General features: G+C 42.0%; 1 protein-coding gene across 1 annotated transcript in view; it reads right to left on the bottom strand.

Moving 5' to 3' along the window:
- The window catches only part of RIMS3 (regulating synaptic membrane exocytosis 3), a 63,888-nt gene that overhangs the window by 5,354 nt on the left and 36,400 nt on the right, over positions 1–22,134 (bottom strand). Inside the window, exons 3-4 of the mRNA XM_018576756.1 lie at positions 6,696–6,834; positions 5,745–5,857 (exon numbers count right to left, since the gene is read on the bottom strand). Of these exons, the coding sequence (XP_018432258.1) occupies positions 5,745–5,857; positions 6,696–6,834 (252 nt within the window). The remainder of the gene's footprint in view (positions 1–5,744; positions 5,858–6,695; positions 6,835–22,134) is intronic.

The raw sequence follows: 22,134 nt of genomic DNA, 5'->3' as shown, positions 1-22,134 counted from the left end.
AGAGTCTGTAGCTACAACTCTGCTGGAATACAATGCCAGGCAGAATGAAATAATAATACTTAGCGTGAATAGGAACAGTGCAGAACTTTCTGGACGGGAATGATCTCATTCCTCTGGGCTAGAGTTTTGACTGTAAAATACTAGCAAGGTAATTAGAGATGGCAGTAGATCCCACAGGAGAGGGGCAATTTGCTGCAGGAAGATTGTCTTACCAGAAATTACTCCCTAGAGACACAGCATCTAGGCTTGGGGAAATATCAGACATGAAATGTTTCGAATGGATCGGACACCTTTTGTACTAGTTTAATAATGACAGTGAGCAGTTTAACTCACAAACTGCAGGGCAATTTTAATCTCTGTTTTATGATCCCATATTGCTACTCGCAAAAACTGTACTTTATGTGGAATTTGTAGGATCCACATGACTAGAATGTGCTCCATGCAGTAATATTGGCTTAATGAGAGACATATTGGAAAGTCAACTGCTAGTGCTTTCTATGTTTCTGGCATTACAGGGCAATCACACATATGAGACTCATTGACACACACAGTACAGTATCTGTTCTATTCTTATTATTTTTATAGTCTTTGTACCAGTTGCCTTGTCACTGTGTAGGTTTTTAGTAAGCAGTGAGGCAGCGTAAAAAAGAAAATTGTACTTAGAAACAACTGGTACAAACTGAAAGTGATTATACATAGTATATTCCAAAAGGTGCAAAAGCATGCTTCCATTGTTACTGCAAATCTTGTCTGTGCACCACTGCAATTTCATCTTCCAGGCCATACTGAGAGTTAGCATGACTCTCTACATCCCATAATGCAGTGTTCCGTGCCTGAATGACCTATTGTCAGGCATGAGCACTGTTACATTGGTGTGTTGTGGGAATTTGCCTAAGTATGGATGTTGTTCCTAAGTTATGGCCCAGTATGGTAAGTATCAGCATAATAGTCCAGGTCGTACCGTTGTTTTGATGGTTTTAGTTAGGCATAGGATCAGGGGTTCATTTAACACGGTAACAAGTTATGAGTGGAGCAGCAGTAGAGCTCAGTAAGACTGAATATAAGTGGTTCTTTGCATGGGCTTGTAAGTTTACTGGTTGGTTAAGTGATAATGTTAGGGGGTGGACAGGATGCGTAAGTGTTAGAGATAGGTGATATTTTAGGGGCCTAAAGGTACTTACAGTATAGTATTTAGGGTTGAAAGGTCCATGATTTGCATAGGATATCTAGAGCACTGAAGAAGTGCTTTCAAAAAATGAGTAGTTATACCACTTAGGGATGTCCCGATACCAGTATCGGTATCGGGGCCGATACAGGGCATTTTCACAAGTTCTTGTTGCCCTGATGCTGATACTGGCCCTTTAAATTTTTAAATCGTATCGGCCGCCTCAGGTCCCGCGGTTGTGGAGTCCTGAAGCGGCCTTCCCGGGACCTGGCAGTAGCTGTCTTTGACACTGCCTGCCAGGTCCCACGTCTCCTCCTCCACCTCCCCGACGAAGGCACTGCTTGAGGCAGCCCCAAACAGTAAAATACAGCCTCGGAGCGGGCATGTGACCAGCACCCGCTCCGCTCGGCTCACCACGCGCCGGTAGAAATCGAGCTAAGGCAAGGAAGAAGCGCTCTAGGAGAGGTTGGAGGGGGTTGGGGACGCTGGGTGTGCAGCACAGCACCTGTCAGAGCCTGTGGAGAGACCTAATAGGCAGCCCTGGAGACATCTGGACGCAGACTGGTTAGATGTGGACGCAGCCAATTGAGATGTGGACGCAGCCTGGTGAGATCTGAATGCAGCCTGGTGACATCTGGACGCAGCCCTGGTGACATCTGGACGCAGCCTGGTGACATCTGGACGCAGCCTGGTGGGATCTGGACGCAGCCTGGTGGGATCTGAACGCAGCCGGGTGGGATTTGTATTTAGCTCTGGTGACATTTGGACGCAGCCTGGTGACATCTCGACGCAGCCTGGCAGAATCTGGACTACATATGTCACCAGGGTGCGTCCAGATGTCACCAGGCTGCGTCTAGATTCTAAACGCAGCCTGGTGAGATCTGTATTTAGCTCTGGTAAGATCTCTATTTAGCTCAGGTGAGATCTGTATGCAGCCCTGGTGAGATCTGGACGCAGCCTGGTGAGATCTGGACGCAGCCTGGTGAGATCTGGACGCAGCCTGGTGGGATCTGGACTACATATGTCACCTGGGCAGCGTACAGATCTCACCAGGCTGCGTACAGATTCTGAACGCAGCCTGTTGAGATCTGTATTTAGCTCTGGTGAGATTTCTATTTAGCTCAGGTGAGATCTGTATGCAGCCTGGTGAGATCTGGACGCAGCCTTTTAAGGACATTATAAAAATAAAAAAGGATTTCAGCCAAAGAGCATTGTGAGTTCAGCCAAAGGAACATTTGAGAGGTTAGGGTACTGATTTCAGCCAAAGGAACATTTGAGAGGTTAGGCTACTGATTTCAGCCAAAGGAACATTTGAGAGGTTAGGGTACCGATGTTGGATGGCAAGACCTGGCTTGCGATCAGCCTTCCAGTTCATCCCAAAGGTGTTGAGTAGTAGTTGATGTCAGGGCTGCATGGACCTGGCATTGTGCATAGGGGCACAGTGATACAGTAACAGAGAACGGCCTTCTACATAACATTGCTACACAGTGGGAAGTTAAAAACTGTCTTTGTATGCTTAACATTAACAGTATCCTTTACTGGAAACACCTGACAGTGATTTGGAAGGGTTCCCATATACATTTGGACACATATTATAATTAATTCTCTCCTAAACTACAGGGGTTTGTGTTTTTTGTTATTCATACATAGTATACAGGCCCCTGTTAAAATACATAATACAGATGAAACAGATATTTTTTTGTATTTTTGCAACTCATACTAACCAAGTGCCAAGGTAAAATATTTGGTAAATTATTTAAAGCGGTACTATCGGGACTATACTTACCTCCGCACCAGCAGTGCAACATCTGCAAGCTCCCTCGCTAGCCTCTGATATATTTGCCCGATCTTCTTCTTAGTGTGGGATTTTAGCCATTTTGATTGGCCACACCAGGATGACATAACTCTTATGCATGCAAGAGAGTTCATTAATCTCGGTGTTCACAACCCAGTGTACATTGTTCACTGGCAGGTAAGACTCTTTTTACTTCAGAAGAAACATAGTGAGGGGAATTTATCAAAATTGGAGCAGTCAAAATGTGGAGCAGCTGTGCATGGCAACATATCAGCTTCTCTCTTCAGTTTGTTCAGTTAAAATTTGAAAATGAAAGAGAGAAGCTTATTGGTTGCTATGCACAGCTGCTCCAGATTTTGTCTGCTCCAGTTTTGATACATTCCTCTCAGTATGTCTCTGCTACAATAAAGAAACCTGCCTGTTTGCAAACTTTAATTGCAGGTGTCAAGTTCCACCCTAATTACTTGCAAACCACCACTGGTAAGTAAATAGTGAGTAATAATAATCATTACAGGCTGTGTTCACTGGCATGGCTGATTAGATACTGTTACTGTAGTATTGTTACTTATTTGTATGTGTAAACATATGTTCTGTTTCTGTCAGTTTAAAGTGAACCTTCACCCCCTTTCATGAAAAATCACATCTGGGTGCAGTTCTGCATGCTGATATTTAATCATCTTACATACATTAGTTAAACAAGCATATTTTTCTTTTACTTACAATTACAGTTTTTTCACTTCCTGGTCCTTTAAGGCATTAGTGATGCAGCCCATGCCTAAGAGATGCATCCTGGGAAGGTTATTTCAAAGTGCATTGCTTTGAAATCTCATCTGTAAACTGCAAAATCTCGCCAGATCTCAGGAAAAGGCATTTTTCCCTCTGAGATTATGTGCATGGTCACATGTCCTAGTCACATGTGCCAGACTTCCAGGAAGTAAAGGGAGATGGATTCATCTCCCCCTTAGTAAAAATGGCCACTGTGAGAAGAATGGGGAGGAAAAGAAAAATAAGCTATGAAAGAAAAAAGCCTACAATTATCTATATGCATCTGCTTGTAGATTGCCATTACTAAACATTTATAAAGATGCCTCTGTTTTTTATTTTAAAGATATAGGTAAAGTTCCATGCATAACAGGAAAAGGGTTTTCCATGCATTCTTAAGCATGGACAGTAGGGGGCAATACTGCACTGTAAATTACATTTATGGAAGTCTGATACAGACTGTAAAGCTGGGATAACATGGCATATTTCTCACATACAGCCTTTGTTTAATTGTGGCATTTCCATTCAGGGGCACATTTATCAATGTGGTCAGAAGCAAATATTGCCGAATACAAATGACTGAATGGGGAAAAAGCGTGACAGAACTTAAATAACCATTACCAAATTCTCCTAAAACCAATCAGATTAGGGAACAGGTGTCGGTCCACCCTGGCATGAGTAGACATCCCCAAGTTGATCAACTTCTGGGGAAGAATGAATTGTTCAGAAGGTTTTCCTGGATGATTGCTGCTTTTAAAAGATTCTGGTGTCAGGGCACAAGGCATTAAAATACAATAAAGCATGGCAATGCCACAGTCTCTCTACAGAACAATAATGCACTGGTCATAGATTCTGGCTGCAAGCAATGTCTTTGCTTGTCTAGATTGGGGGTCTTCTAAAATGAAAAAACCCCAGGAGGAGATGTAACGGGACTTTGAGATTCTGTGCCTTGTTTAGAAGCGTACAACTTTTGTGGTTACAACTTATGACACAAGGCAGTGTAATAGGTATGGGTAATATAATTTTTGATACCTACAAGCTTTGTCTCATCTTAGTTCCACTGGTCTTTTAATACACAGTAAGTAAGTAGGCTGAGAAAGGTGTCACCGAGGAAAAGGTGGACACAAAATCACCAATATAACTGGCCATACACTGCTCGAATTTCAGTCAAGTCCTGCTGAATCAGCCCGGCCGCCACCACCTGGCTCAACAAAAATCTTTGTCGAAGAAGCCAGGTGGGAAATTGTCGCCCAAATACTGGCTGCAGCCAACTAGCTAGAGTCAATGTTCAGGTATTCAAACAGAGACAGGCATGTCATAGAGATAAGTGATACCACATGTAAAAAGCAGAAGAAACGCAGAAGTATGAATGCAGCCTAGGGCTGTCCATTGACATTAGGCAGTGGTTTGGATTTGTAGATGCAGTCTTTCTGCCCTCTCCAGATTCCTGTAGTATGCTCAATTCTACATGCACCATGCTCCTTTGTGAGGGAGAACCATTTGGTTCTCCCTCACAAAGATTTACTGGTGGCACTGGAGAGGACCCAAAGACATAAGCACATAAGACATATGTCACCAAAGGATTATTTCCTCATGGCTATGGATAATTTCAGTGCAGAAGAACTGTGTATCAGATGCTGGTAAGTACTGTTCCCTAATATAACTGGTTAATATGGCTGTTCCAGTATTTGTCTTCAAAATATACATTTTACATTTCACTTCATCCATGATGAGACCTAACTGTTAATTCAGGGGTGTACAAGTTAATATAGAATCCAGAAGCCAGTCTGTCCAATCCAGGAGCTAGCAGGATTTTTTAAAAGCCAGAGCCATTGACAACAACTAGAAAAAACCTCAGAACTTGGGTGCCAGCTGTATTTTGTAAGGAGCATTGGCTACCTGGCTGCAGTTATTTATCCAGCCCTGGGTTAATTATGACCAATTCATGTCAAAAGTCTTTTTCTTGCATAAAATGTACAACCTATAAAATACATTCAACATGAAATTTGGATTTCTACTCACCCATGGGTGGGGTAGCAAGGGTTTGTCTCCCCACAATCTGCGCAGGTCCAAGACCATCCAAAAAGTGACTAAAGTGACTCTCTGCTCCTAATCGGGTTGTGGGAAATATAAATCTGTAAAGGGTAAAAGTACAAAGTATTAGGAGTATAGGGGCAGGGGGCTCAATATGTACTGTTGTAAATATATTGTGGATCATTTATTTAAAAAAATAGAGTGATTCAGTCAATTTCTAAATTTTGTATTTTGCTCGTCATTTACCAATGCTGTTTGAATCTGATTGGTTGCTTCATGGTAAGTGCCATCCTCATCATTAGTTTTACCAAGTGAGTCACCGATCTGAAACAGGTATTGGATCACACCTCATTCCAAAGCCAGGTAGCTTAAAGTGACATTAAACTCAGTAGTTAAATCTTAACATGTATTCAGGTACCTGAATTATTAACAATAATGTATCTTATTTGTGTATCACTCGTCTGTAGATCCTCAAATCATCCGAATGTGAATGAATTTAATGCAGTTCATACAAATATTAATTCAGAACTAAACAACATGTACATGTCTAGTGGATTGTGTCCCACTACCCTACGCTGGAAAAAGTACTGCATGCCATATTTTTTCTCACACACCACCAGATTGTACTGGTGTGAATGCAGCCAACTGAAAGCAAGGCAAATAGCTCTGTCTTTGCGTTGGGACTGTGCTAGGCAAGGCTAGACATGTAAATTTAGTTTTGGAACTAAACAAAATTTACATGTCTAATGGACTGTGTCCCATTACCCTGCACTGAAAAAAAGTACAGCATGCCATACTTTTTCTCAGCGTACACTACAAGATTGAACTGGTGTGAATGGAGCCAACTGAAAGCAAAGCAAATTGCAAACGCAGATCGTGTGAACCACCCCTTAATCAGTCTCAGTGGTGAGAAGGTAAAGAATGAAAAATGCCACTTACGTGCCATCAGAACTGTTGCTGTTAGTGCTGCCATCTGTAGATTCCCGACTCCCTTGCCTTGTCACCCGGTTCCTCATTTCCACAGCAATACCCGTTTCTGTGCTGCGTCGAATATTACTGCGCAGTTTCTTTGTACCATCTGCGAAGAGCAAATAATAGCATTTACCACAGCATACAGCACATGTATATTCAAAGAAACGCTAAGAATAGTTACTGTTCCGCATGGATTATAACAATAACAGTACACGCTGTCCAAAAATTGCTGCACACTGCTAAGTTCCACCGTGCCTGTAGCCACCCACTTCTGACATGTTTCACCAATACATACAACTGGGCCCCATAAGGATGAAATGTGTCAGAGGTGGGTAGCTACTACGCAGGGACTATACTATGCTGGCTGCTGAATTTAAATAAAGTACATGCATGGACGTTTCCCGGCCAACACCTGGCATAAATTTGGGTGGTGGAGCTTGAACTGGACGAAGCAGTGAAAGTTTTCTTGCCTTTTAAAAGTACACACCTATTGTGAATAAAGCCCGTAAATTTGTAAGGGTTTTATTTTTTATACATTATTTCCATACGCCCCAGGAAATATTAGCTATTAAATCTTTTAAATCTGGCAAGAAACCAGGGCCAAATGAATACTCTGCATTATTTTACAAACAATTTTTTGACCCCCTGGCCTGGCGTTTAGCCACTGTTTTTTTAATTTTCTTTGGTCCAGCCAATACCTACCCTCTAATATGCTAGCTGCCAATATTGTGACACCAAAACCTAATACAGACACGAACCCCTGGTCCTGTTTTCAAATAATCTCTTTACTCAATGTAGATGTGTCGCCGTGTCATTCAGCTAATCCATCCTGCACAAACCCACTCTCTGAAAAATATGTTCTTATTCTTAGATGTGTAAGAGGCATTTGACACCCTTTCTTGGCAATATTTATTTTTTTATCTCTGAAAATGGGGATTTTGGGTTAATTTCCTACATCAGGTGGAAGCCCTATATTCGGGTCCCAAGGTGAATGTATGTTATAGCAGGTTCTCTTCATCCCCCTTCCTTATCCAATGGGGCACTAGGCAGGCCTGTCCACTTTCCCCTTTACTCTTCATCCTTGTCCTAGAGCCCCTTGCTATAGCAGTAGGATCTGAACCCATATAAGGTGTTGAGGATGCAGGTATTCATCATAAACATACGCTCTTTGCTGATGATATCTTGCTTCACCTTTCTTGACTTCATACGTCTTTACCTAATGTATTTGCTTGTCTGAAAGAATTTGTAGTTATCTCAGGCTTACAGGTGAATGAAACTAAGAGGGTTATTCACTATTGAGTCGAAGGATCTAGCTGTAGCTTCGGCTGATCCTTCGGCTCGCTTCAGCCGCCGAGCCCTTCGGTTCAGTTGAAGCGAAGGGCTGCTGTACAGGCTATTCACAATAGCCTGTACAGCAGCCGAAGGCAGCTAAGCCGAATGCATATGCTTCGTGGTGACAGCCGAAGCAGGTAGAAAGGTCAGCCGAAGCCAATCTTTCTCCCTGCAAAAGACAACATCTGGGCGGAGCCAGATGTAATCTTATGGCTGGCTCCGCCCAGTTGTTGTCCTTCAATGACAGGCCAGCATCCTCGTGAACACTGGGCTGTCATTACATGACAACAGCTGGGCGGGGCCAGCTGTGATGTCATGGCTGCCTCCGCCCATGTGTTTTGATTGTCCGGGACCTGCAGGCTGACCAAAGCCAGCCGATGTAAGGCTGATTTTAGCCTTTGACAGCTTTGTGAATATTAAATCTAAGTCTCTGAATGTTTCTTTGGTTCGCAGGACTCTTAATGCCCTCCAGGATAACTATAAATTTCAATGGGTCTCCAACTCCCCTATGTGGGGGTATTCCTGACTCATTCCTATGCTTCACGGTATGGAGCTAACTACCCAGTTCTCTTTAGAGACCTCTCCCATTTACTAAATAACTGGAGACATCTGCCCATCTCCTGGTTTGGCCATCTTCCAAAGCTCTTGTAGTATCTGCACACATTTCCAGTTGCAATCTCACCCCACATTCTATGTAGAGAGCAACAGAAACATTTCAACTTTTGGGGGATCGGAAAGACCTAGGGTAGCTGCCCTGTTTTATATAGCTCTTGGATCTCAAGTGGACTGGGTGTACCTAATTTACAATACTACTACAGGGCGGCACAGATATCACCTTTGACTTTACTGCGTGCTACACAGGAAATCCCTATGTGGGTTTATTTGGACAAGTGGTAGAGGTTCCCCCTACACCTGTCTACAATCTGATTTGGCTTCCCCTGCACCTTCATCCCCAAATGCAAGACCCAACATTGCGTTTTCTCTTTGGGGGGGTGGGATGCGCTTAAGTTTTCTGGAGATTTGATGTCAACTCATTTGCATTTAACTGGGATATTAAATTCTCCCTTTCGGCTTATAAGGAAGTATCTGCACTTAGGAAGTGGCCAACACAGGCACTTTAGCATGCTTACAATTTTTTCATGATTGGAGAGGTTAAATCCTTCTCCCAACTTCAGAGAGTCTGGAAACTTCCGGATTCTAAATTATTTTGTTATTTGCAATTGTGACATTTCTTACATTGCCTTAAAAGAGGTAAGACCTCTATGCCACTGACGATCACCACTTTTGCACGCAGATGCTTACAGGATCCCCTTTCCTCAGGCTTGAGCTCTTCTTTGTACAGTGATTTAAATACTCCTAATAATTTTGTTAAACAGGCATATATAACTTAATGGGAGCAAGACCTGGGCATGAGTCGACTATTCTGATTGGTCCCTTATTTGGACCCAAGTGTCAAAAAGCTCATATAAAATAATAACTGCTGAAATGAAAATTCACATATTGTGCTCATGCAATGGTAGGAACTTCCGGTCAGAGGAAATCTCCTTCTGACCAGAAGTTCCAGTATCGGGAAAGGTATCGGAGCATTTGGGCGAGTACGAGTATACTGTATATATATATATATATATAACCTTAGTAGGTCTATATTGTACACTGTCACGTAATCCATGGGAGGCCCTACTATATAAGAAGATTAACAATTTTACAAAATCTGAGGGTGCATTGGCCCATCATTTTTTTGGCTACTAGGGAAACTATTGCTAAGGCTTGGAGGCAGCCTGTCCTAAGGTATAGTGAGGTCAAACAAAGAATTACAGGTACTATGAACAATAAGAAAGTTACTGCCATTCTAAATGATACTTACAAAAAATATCTAAGGGCCCGTTCACACCATCCAGTACGTTTATCTTACATATCCGTGACATTAACACACTGGACTGCTTAATCAAACCCTCCTCGCATTCTGTGGCATTCATTTCATTGGCTCCACAGGCACACCTCCCGCCTGCAGTGTGCACCGGAACACACGGTACAGCAATGCCCTGTATTCCAGTGCGGTGCAAGTGCAAAAAATAGTGCATGCAGGATTTTTTGCAATCCCATCAAAGTTTGGTCTCGGTGGGTGGAATACCTCCAGGGTACAGGATTTGAGCATGCTTTATTACACGAAGGATTGGTGCACCTGCATCCAAGGACCCTTTCCCTTCTCCCAGCGTTATGACTCCCTCTGCTTTTTCCCCCTTTTATTCTTTTTATTCTGTCTTTTTCTTTTTCTTCTTTTCCTTTTTCTCTTTGTTCCTTTCCTTTTCTTTTTCTGTGCTTTCGATCTTTTCCATCTTATTCCCTTATCTTTTTTTTATTCCTCTCTTTGTTTTCTGAAGCACTTTTCACATTCCATAATGTGCAGTGTTCTGCACTGTTTGTTACTTACCCATTTCAACTACACTGGGAAGCTGCCTTCTCTCTGGCTCACTGATCTAATGCAATCAGATGGGTCTGAGACTGGGTGGTCACCCTCTCAGTCTCCGCACCCATGATGTGAAGATAAATAGTTGATTTGAGCATTGTGTTAATCTTCTTACTGTGACGTTAGCCTGGATCTTTTCACTCCCCAACTTATATCCTGTCATGATTTCTTTATTTGTTTATTCCCAATTGTGCCTTGGATTCTGTTTCTTTTTTTAATTATTATGTTTCTGTTTTTCTTATCGCTGTTCCCACCTTTAAAACCTTATTAAAAAGTTTGTAAAACAAAGCAATATCACAGTCTCTCCTGCCTGTCTCTCCTACCTCACACACATTCCTACTGGCCTAAGACAATGATGGGCTGCATCACTGGTCAAAATAAATGTGTGGGATAGAGCTTTTCCCATAAAAATGGCACAGCCTTTGGACACAATGAAAATCACTTGGAGGGTGCAGCAGTTGAGTGCACTTCTACTTTTCTGCACTTTACACCTACCCTTAGCCTCCCTGAACACTTTTGCTGTCAGAAGGTGGTATTTCAGGGTATAGGGAGCATGTGACTTACTCCCTTCCTTCCATATAACAGTGTAGATGCTTGGCAATTAGCAGTTCATGCCCCCTGCATTGTCACATAGGGGTGGGAAGACAGTTCCTTTCAACCTGGACCTTCCAAATGGCAACCCTTGGAAGATCCAGGTTGCCACTTGGAGTTTACACAGGGGTTCTTTTCCTCACTCCCAGCAATGTACTGTACAAAGCAGGATTGAAAGGAAAATACATACAGTATGTGCAGTACTACTATTAAAGTAAACCTGTAGCTTTGATCTGCATGGACAGAGTGCAGTTTCACTTTAGGCATCCTACAGAGCTGACTGAAGAAACATGCAATCTCAAGTTGAACCTTTTCATCATCTGACCGCTCTGTCATACTGATTGCATGCTTAGCCCAGCCTCCCAGCAGAACGAGAAAGAGAATGAGAAAACTCCTGCTAACCTGAAGCGTATGATAAATTATTCACCCGTTTCTTTTTATCTAATTGAAATTCACCTTAAATCATTAAAGAAATGATATGGAGACATCACAAAGCCCACTTATCAGGGGTATAGAAGAATAAAATGTGAAACTGTGACTACTGCATGCTCTAAAAAACAATCCTTTCTCAGAATTCATGTAAAACAGACAAATTGTGTGTTAAAAATAAACATTCTATTTATATAACAAGCTTCTGAAGCCTTCGGTGCATCTTCACTTGGCCTGACAGCCAATACGAGCTCGGAAATTCTGTCTCCATGGAGACACTGCTCTCTAGATTACATCCAGTAAAGGTAATTATATCTTCCTACAGATGGGGACAGTGGTGCACAAGTGATGCTAAACTAGCCCATCAGAAGCAAGATGTTTAGTAATATTGTTCCAAGTGTCTGACATGGAGAAGTCTTAATAAAGACAGCACAGTATGTTTATGAAACCTCTATTAACCCAAGTGCTGCTGCAGTAGTGTGAATCCATATTTACCGCTTCTGTCACCAACATCTTTTTGGATCCATAATAAGTGTTTATGTTATTAACATGTTCCAGGATATAATTTGTATTAGTTCTATTTAAAGGATCAGTCAGTTTCATGCTGGCAGCATGAATCACCTATCATCTTTATATATAGCTCTCAGGGACTCTGGTGAAGGGATCCCTAAGGTCACAACTCCCCCGCTGCTATAGCCATTACAATGAGAAATCACAACACAATGTTCCTATTAGATTTTTCATTAACGTTGTGCTATGGAAATTGCAGGGAGATGACGTAGACTCATTTTGCTGCAAAAAGAAGACTACAACTCTAAGGTTGGATACGTGTAGTTGGGATTGCCAGTGGAAAGATCTCACCACTCAATTCACCAGAATAAATAGCCTTTTGTTTTTGGTTGGTTTTTGAGAAAGGAGTTCCCTAGGATGAAAAGTCATAGATGACCATCTCCCCTCATATACAAAAGCAAACCACCCTTATACCAACAGTAAATGCTTGTCCCTCTGAAATTCAGCAGACTTTAATTGTAACAATATTCCAAAAAGCTATTCGTCATTTTAATATAGAGGGAGAAAGGCGCTTGGTCAGTGTTAGTAGAGGATTCTTGCACGCTTTAGTTCTACATCTTCAGGGAACATGCACCACTTAGCTCTCTGCCCTTCAACTCAGTGATCCACTCTTCTATTCTCTCCACTCCTTTGTCTTGTACGGCCCCTTTTCTCCCCCTCTGTTGTCCTCAGTATTGCACTCTTTTCCACTATGGCCCCTTCTCCCCTCTCCTCCATACTACTCACTCTCCCGCTCTAGTGTGGTTCTTTAGTTCAACACTCAGTGCCTCTTCTCCCTTCATTTTAATTCTACCACCGTGCTTCTTTGTACCCACTCATCCCCTAGCCTCAAAAATCAGCAGCATCTCCCTCTTCTCCACCTGCTGCGATTTTTCTTTTCCATGTACTCCATTGGGTTAATTTACTAAAGGCAAATAGGCTGTTCACTTTTCATGGGAACTTGCACTTTGCAAGGAAAGTTTCCATCAGCTTAGTGAATAGGGCGAAGCTCTGCTGACATCAATCATCAAATCGTGTGCAAGCAAAAATATTCTTGCTTTTATTTTCCTTGCACATGATTGGGTATTCTCTGCAAAGTGAATTTTCCCCACATTCACTAAGCTAAGTGGAAAATCCCCCTGCAAAGTAAACAGCCTGTTTGCTTTTACTAAATCTACCCCACAATCTCTGCTGATCAGTATCACAACAGTCTGCACATAGTTGGGGAGGCTGATTTTGACTAATATAAATAAGCTTTAATAACAATATAAATATCTATTTAGATTGGAAAAGATGGCAACATTCACACATAGATGTTGGATATCCTTTTCGTCAATGCCACCTACTGTACATTGATGAAGGCACAAATTTCATTCCATATGGATCCACATGTGACTTTCTGGTACAATTGCTAATTTGGACTGTCCAGTTCCACTAGAACATGGGTATTAAATTAAATTGAAGGAGTTACGATCAATAAAAAAAATTCCAACAGAGGTCTGCATCTCATGTTTGTGCTATGACTCAGATTCATCAAAGATCCCCCTTACATTGTCCCCATCAGAGTGCCCCCATACATTAGTTGTCCTCATCAGAGTGCCCCAATACCTTCCTTCAGCAGGCAGAGTTCGCCATTTATTAGACAGCTAAATTATCATTATCAAGGTTTCACAGGACTTTGTTGAGGAATCACATAGCATTCACACATTTATTATTACTCCATAATACTTGATCAAAGCAAAATGAAAGCAAATGTGATTTAAACACTCCCCCTCTGTCTACTTCTCTCTCATATACTGTGAATCAACACATAGACTTACACATAATAACATTGTACAATAAAAATGGTATACTAAAATACCCTGACAAAATAAAATATGGCATAAACTCTAACTGTATTAAACTCTAACTGTACACTAATCTCACCCAACAGAAGCCCCTAGGTCTCTGCGGGTTCCTTGGCAACCCCTTGATGATCCAGGTCACCAGGAGATAGTCCTCGTTAGTTCCTTTCATCACATTCACATCTGTTTGATGCCTCCTGTTACCATAGCAACAACTGTCCTGCACCTTCTCTGTATCTGACTCTAACATAAAACTGCTCCCGCAGTAAAGGTAATAGAGTTTAACAAAGAGGGGAAAGCAAAATGCAGCCATCAAAGACAAACACTCAATTTAATCTGCTCATTTTATACACAGCTCTTCCTTGTTAATCCTAAAACATAAAATCTATGTATTGTCTATTTTATAACAGTGGAATCTCCCAGTTCATGTGGGTTTGCTATTTTAGATATGTAAATATTTTAGCATACAGAGCTAACAAAACAGAATATTAGCAAAGCTGGGACTTAATTCACTGTAAAAACAATGACAGAATGCTGGCTTGATTAATGCATACATGCATAATTATGTATAATTACTGCATGAGTTATCATATTTGCATGTGATAGTTATATGTATAAAGCAATCTATCATTTTATCCACAAACTAGCAATGGCCATAGCAATTGTAGAAGCAATTTGGTGAATTTGGACAATATTCTTTTATAAAAATTGTAGGCTTTTTCAAGTTATCGGTTAAATATACACATGCATGCATGTAGTGAACCAACGCTGGAAATAGGGATGAGAGGGAACAGTACTAAAGAAATATTGTTCCAATATATTGTTAGATAGAATAGTTGAGACACTAAACCTTCATATATTGTATATGTATTTATTTCATTCTCAATTTATAATTTTCTAGTGCAAATTTGAATCTCATTGGTTTATCTGACATACAATAATCTGAGTGAGATATTTCCTTTGCTGTATTGATCCCTATTTATCAATATGTCAGAGGGAGGAACTGTTCAGGAAAGCCTATACTGCTGCGTAAAACCGTTGCCTGGATCTTAAAACTCTGTTCTTATAATGTAAAGATGTACTCCCTAACTCTAACCATTGCTCACTGACATCCTGGAGCTGATCATGTTTAATGCCTGCTAACGTGTATTTGAGAGTGCAAATAACCTTGAATCAGGAGAGGTCAGAATTAGTTACCAATAGTAAGCGCTGGAAATTATCAAATGCATTGCCTTTGATTGTGATGAATGATAAAAATAACATTATGATGTGAAAAAAGAGAGTGTGAGAGACTAAGGAGTAAACTAAGCAAAGATCAGCTTGCTGGACGCTCATTGAACTTTTGACAAGATCCCCATACCCCAATCATAGTGCCCAAATTCAACTAAAGTCTATGGAAGCAGAAACTTGCTATTTGTTCTGCCCTTTTTCAAAGACAATATGCAAGCTTTTGTTAAAAAAGGGCATGGATAATTGGGCACTCCCATGGAGGGCGTGCACCAATCCAAAAACCTTTTCCACGGAGAGATACATGGGTCAAAAGGGAGGAATCTGCACGATTTACTCCTGCTGATAGAACCGTCTAATAAGCTACCATATATGACAGCTTTGAAAATGATCTGGTGGTCACCTTCCCAGTGGAACCTTGGCACATGCGGAGCTCACAAGCTTTCAAAGATATGATTATTGTTTCCCCTCTGCTTTCATGGGTGTGGATATCAGGGCATGACATTTCACATTTGGTGGTTTTGCTTCAGAATTCGCAACTTTTGGAACAAAGTGTTTGCCCTAATTCAAAAAGTCACCTGTGTTTCTGTCCCCAGAGACCCTCAATATGCACTTTTTATTGAACAGGTAAATGGTGACTCAAAATACGTGGGAAAGTTGACATCCTCCATCTTGATGCCCAATCTACATTCCAATTGCTGCATGTAACCATTTGATATTAATTGTGCCATCTAAGGGGCCCCAGCAGCCAGTAGTCAGTTTTTTCCCTGCCAGCTTATGAGGCACCATAGCAAACTTGAATGGGTTCACCTGGCTAATTCTCTCTGTAGCAGTTTGCAATGTCAACTGTGACAATACATGCTATTGATCTTAAAGGAGAACTATGAGGTGAGTGCTTTTCACTCATCCTCATAGTTCTAGCCGACCTGTGACAATGAAATTGTCACAGGTCGGCTCAGTAGATCGGGAAGTGAGCGAACACATAACGGCGTTCGCTCACTTCTCAATCCTGTCACGGCTCTCTGCCGTGACAGGGGAGGGACTGGATTCCAGCCTCTACGATCCTCCAGCGCTGACTGGCGGAACGGACGGGGGAGGGAGCGGGTACAGCCGACTCTGCCTCTCCGCTTCAGCTGCTGCGTCTCAGTATACCGCGAGTTGTAGCTCGCGGTATACTGACCTTAGGGTGACGTGAGGACCCTAGTTTGTGTCCTCCCATTACCCTAAGGAGAACTATGGGGAAAAGCCCTAACCCCATAGTTCTCCTTCAACATTCAGTATGCATAAATCAAGGACAGGCAGCAGGAGAGCTGTCAGCATAGTTAGTACACTACTAGGGACCAGTGCTCTGGATAAAATTTACAGCTGTAGCAGCAATAATAATAACCATAATAATATCAGCTTTCCTATCAGGTTTTAGCTGAGGTGAAACTCCGGGATTTTTTACTTCATTCCCCATACAGGGCTCCCTTTAGTCTGTAGAAGTACAGAGGGCAATAAATCTATACTGCTAAGACAATGTAAATACTCCATGTAAGGGGGGGGGGGGGGTTGGAATGTAAATGCTCCTGGTAAGGGGTGGGGGGGGGTTGGTGATGTGTGACTAGTGACCATGCAAAGCTTTACAGTTTAGTTCTTCTACGCTGGGGGTTCTGCAGGCTGCTGTGACCATTGCTATGTTACTGGTTAGTGGTGCCTAGGACCAGGGACAGTATGAGAACCTGTGTTCTTGAGGTGACCTGTAACATAAGGAAAGCCTGATAGCACCTCCCTATACCAAAGAGGAGGTCAAGGAAGTGCTCCCTTTACTACCAACAGTGCCAAAACAGCATCACTCTACCATGGTGCCTGCACTGCCAGAACTAGAACTAGACAAATATTGATTACACTGCTTTTCATTTTTTTCTTATCTTTTATAATGGATCCTTCAAAGGGGAATATGAAAGGGGACACAAATGTTGGGGCACTGATTTAAAAGGGGGCACTAATAGCAGTGATCTCTGATGTCTCTTGTCTCTAACCCAGCCGTTCTCAACCAGGGTGCTATGATTTGAAGAGGGCACTTCAAAGTGAAGTGGGAAACTCTTTTTTTGTGTGTTTTTGTGCAAGGTCTCCCTTAAACTCTATGACATCTTAGACTGGGGTGCCTTGAGATTTTGCATTCTTTTAAAGGGTGCCGTGAATCATAAAAGGTTGACAAACGCTGCTCTAACCACACATGTAGCATGAGTCTCTGAACAGCTCCTGTAATATAAACTGTACGTAGATAATTCCCGCTACGGAGGTATATAGACCAACCGAACTCCTGTAATATGTCTGAACACCATGTGACTACTGTGGGATCTGCTGAGGAAGCCACCCTGTCCTGCCAGAAGCCTTCTCCTTTAAGCACTATAGTACTGTGTGTAATAACTACTCTGCCTTTATTTGATCTAGTTATGATTAAAGCACCAGCGTTTAATGATTCTGGAAATTGCACTGCAGATTTGCATGGGTCTGCTTTTGTAGATCTTCACAGCACCCATTGCTCAAACCACAAGCTACTTTTAAAACATGCTTACATCTGCAAAACCTACCAAAAACCCATAGATAATGTTTAATCTCAGCTGGTAAATGCAGCCCATAGAACATGAGTTTAAGCAAGAATTTGCAAGAAATCATTGCTTAAGCAATTTATCATCCTGTGAGTGAACAATAAATCAGCATCGTCACCTCTGACCAGTTAGTAGGCAGGTGACTCAGGATCAGCAGTGCCAAACCATGAATCAGCGTGATATTCCTAACTGGCAGAGGCGTGTGTCACAAGAATGGCTAGCCACAATTGCAATCCTGTGGCAGGTTCAGATATATGTTTTTTTTTATATCTCTGTATTTAGCTGTTTGCCTGAAGTTCTACTTTAATATTTATACTAAACACTCCAATATTTGTACTAAACACTTTCTTAAAAACAAACCTGGGTTGCCAAAATCACAAAACAAAAGAAAAGCTGCATAGCAGCAAAAAAATGGAAGACTCCCATATTTGTTTCACTGATAATTATCTAATTAATTTAATTGTCACTTTGCTTGGTGTAACAGTGAACATGTAAAAAGCGGTCCAAAGAACCACATTCCAGTTCACTATAGCGAAGAATGGTAGCAGGCCCCCAAACAGGAAGCAATAACCACCCTTTGGATGACCTCAGTTCTTCCAGTGAGATGTAATGGGAATCCCGCTTTTACAGCCGAAGCAAAAAAACTTTTTTTCTCCTTTTGGATGGAGTGGAGAGGGATTAGAACACCTGTTAGGTTTTTTTTATTGCCGTCAGTGTCCCCATTAGGGAGTTTCACACTCTCTATTTCTCCTTGTGAATGTAATCACTGAAAGTGAAAGAAAATCCCAACTTTTGGGTTTTCATCAGAACAGAAATAGATGGGACATCTTCCAATGGGGACTCTGCTGACCACGACTCTTGTCCTCACTTTGGAGCGATTTCCTTTCACTTTCTTTTGCAGCTATCAGACAGCAGGTCAAGAAAAATTGAACCAGTTGGACAAAAATGGCAAAGAAAACAGGGGTTACAATCCCCCTTCTTTATTCTATGCAAAGCTAAAAAAAAAAAGTTGTGGGTTTAGTTCTACATTAAGTCCCCTTGGGCTTACGGTGCAAGAATTCCTGCCCCTTGTGTCATCAGCAACCTTTATTTATGTGATATGCTTGTAAAGAATTTAAGTATTTCCTTACTAGGGCAGTGATGTCACATGCAGGAAATGCATGCTTTTTACCATAAAGGTGGCTCCATAAGGCCCTGCAAGGGAAAGGAGCCACCCTAAAACAGGATATCATGGCCAGTGCTCAGGGGACCAGCTAATTCTGCAGGAAACTTAAAGGAGAACTATTAAGGCGTTTCCCCATAGTTCTCCTTAGGGTAACGGGAGGACACAAACTAGCTACTGCTTGCGGTATACTGAGACGCCGCAGCTGAAGCGGAACCCGACAATTATGTCTGGATCCGCCCAGCTGCGTGAGTGACAGCTGGCTCTGCCTATCTAGAGGCAGAGCCAGCTGTACCCGGCCCCTCCCCCGTCCGTTCCGCCAGTCAGCGCTGGCGGATCGGAACGGGGAGGGGGGAATCCAGCCCCTCCCCTGTCACGGCAGAGAGCTGTGACAGGATCAAGAAGTGATAGAATGCCGGTATATGTTCGCTCACTTCCCGATCTACTGAGCCGACCTGTGACAGTCTCATTGTCACAGGTCGGCTACAACTATGAGGTGAGTGAAAAGCACTCACCTCATAGTTCTCCTTTAAGGCCGTGAGACACTGCAGGCGAAGGAGCGTGGAGCGGTGGCGCGCTGCCTTTGCGAGCAGTGTGCCATGTAATTTTCTCCTGGGCACCTCAGCTGGCGAGAGCTCGCGGAGCTGAGCGTGCCGAGATGAACACTTTCAACTCCAGCCAATCGGCGCGATGGGATGCGACGTCTGGCCGGTTGTTAAGCATGAGCTGATTGGTTGAAGGTGCAGTCATTCATCTGACTGCACCCAGCTCACACACTGCACGCAAAGCTCCGTGCCGGATAGCTTTCCTTCGCTCTGCGCGGCTTCGCGTGCGCTGTGTCACAGCCTTAAACCTTTTAAACATCAAGGAGCAGCAGAATCCTTTGCAAATTATTTGTTTCATCATTTGAAATAGGTTAAAAATATGTTGACTTTAAATGTAAAGGGAAGAAACAGTCATTTTGCAGATTGTTTTTTTTTTTTTTTTCATGGAAAAAAATATTAGGAAGTTAAAATGTAACCATATACAATATGCTTATTTACGTTACCTGGGTATATGAAACTATGTGTCTACAAAGATTTGTTGTCATACGGCGCAGCACAATCAAAGTGCCCTACATAAGTGGAATCCATTCCTGAATAAAGCATGGCATCTCTGAAAGCCTTGTTAAAATTTTATAGCTATGCCTATGTATTCTAGAATATTTTTTCCATTACTATGTATTTGCAGTGTGGACAACATCTCTTCTACAGAATAAAAGAAAGTATTTTATATTGTACAGTCAAATGAGTGCTCATCTACTGTTCAGTGAAGCTTCTGTCTTTCTCGTCTTCTGTGTGGCTTCTATCCATGGTACTGAATCTCTAATGAGCCATTTTATCTTCTCAAAGCCTCATCATAAACATGTTATTGCTTGCTTAATTTCTGCTGTTACATCACATCTTTGTTTGCAGGAAACTGCTGAGTACTTTCCACAAACACCAGCAGCCTCACAAGAATGTTTACAATCAGTGTCATCACTTGAAGTAAACCTAATTATGAGAACGCTACAGTTACACTTTACTGCGGCACATTTAGGACAAAGAGGCAGCGAGAGCGGAGAGTATAATCCAGCAACGTTAACGCTACAAGAAATCACACTTCAAAATTAGGTCACTGATGCAATCATTTTTACATCTATAGTTTAAAAAAAAAAAGCATTATTTTAGGGAAGGTTTCACTATTGAATTTAGATCAAACAAATATACATTGTCCAGCAAAGTATTTCTTTACATTTTTACCCAAGCACTTACAGTCATCATGTTTCCAAACAGCTCCGACTCTCTCAATTCAGCTTCCCTGAATTTCCCATGCAATACAAGATCTTAAAGGACAATTCAGTTTCCAACAGCTGCCCATCTACTAACTTAGAGAAGTGAGGACAGAGAAGGGAGGAGGAAAAGGGGAGGGGAGAACGGGAGTAGGTTGCCTTGCTGTGCCTGTGTGGAGACACACACAGCTTACTACCACACACACGGGTGGCTCCATAGGATCCTGCAAGGGAAAGAGACACCCTAAAAGAGGATATCAGGACCAGTGTTTAGGGGATCAGCTGATTCTGCACAAAACTAAAACATCAAGGAACAGCATCCATTCTAAGTGATGTAATCAGCATTAAATCTGGAACTAGTTTAAAAACTTTTTGATTTTAGTATCACTTCAAATATATTTTAAAGGGTAGGCATTACATAGAAAAACAAAGAAACCTTTTTAGAATGGGGTAACAAAATCCAACAGTGCATCCAAAATATACACATAAGTAAACACACAGTGATGCATATAAAAGGCATGCCCCGTTTATTGTTTATTTTTGTTTACCTAAACTTCTCTCTCTCTCTCTCTCTCTCTCTCTCTCTCTCTCTCATTTCTGTGTTGTTTAAAGGCAAAGTCCACCCTTTGCAAATAATGAATAAATGCATACACATTAAAAAAAGAAAACATGCATTTATTGATTTTGTTTTTTAATTGTAGTCTGCAAAACATTGCCACTGTGCTCAGTTGCAATGCTCAGGCTCCTGCACACTCTTCCTCCAGCCCAAGGCCCATACTAAGGTACATTTACAGGGATGGGAGGTAGTGTCAATGGACTACATGAGCAGTGATGTCACTGCACTTGTACTCCATTTAAAAATAAGAATCCCTCTGCTGTGGTGACAGATGGGACTTGTAGCCTGTCCATTCACAGATCCTGTCAAAGGATCTGTGAATGGATGAAGTGACTGTGTGGGTGGAGTCGCACACAGCCAGAACAATTTCAAATATTTACAGAATCCTGCAAGAGTAGAGGGTGTTGGGGGTGTTGGGGGTGTGGGGCTGAGGATGTGACCATGTTTCATGTTACATCCTGAATATGGGGTTAGGAAAATGTACTATGATCAGACAGATGACAGCAAAGTACAGGGGTAAGATAATTTGGCACACCAGCTATGTTGAAATTACAAATCCCATCATGCCTCTGGGAGTCATGCCTGTGGCTATGAGAGACTTGCAATGCCTCATGGGACTTGCAGTTCCACAACAGCTGGAATGCTTAGGTTGCCTTCCCCTGGCATCGTTTATGCCTGGGAAATCTAAAAGTTGTTCCCAGAAGAAGAGGTAAGGTGAAATTGTCCATTGGGGACACCTCTTTCGGGACAGCTTTCTAAGAGGAGGAAATCACCCCCCCCCCCCC

This window comes from Nanorana parkeri, unplaced genomic scaffold (genome assembly GCF_000935625.1).
Source record: "Nanorana parkeri isolate BGI_ZX_2015 unplaced genomic scaffold, ASM93562v1 scaffold76, whole genome shotgun sequence".
Taxonomy (NCBI): Eukaryota; Metazoa; Chordata; class Amphibia; order Anura; family Dicroglossidae; genus Nanorana; species Nanorana parkeri.
Note: the sequence above shows the minus strand (reverse complement) of the source record. Positions and strands in the feature narration are given on the sequence as shown.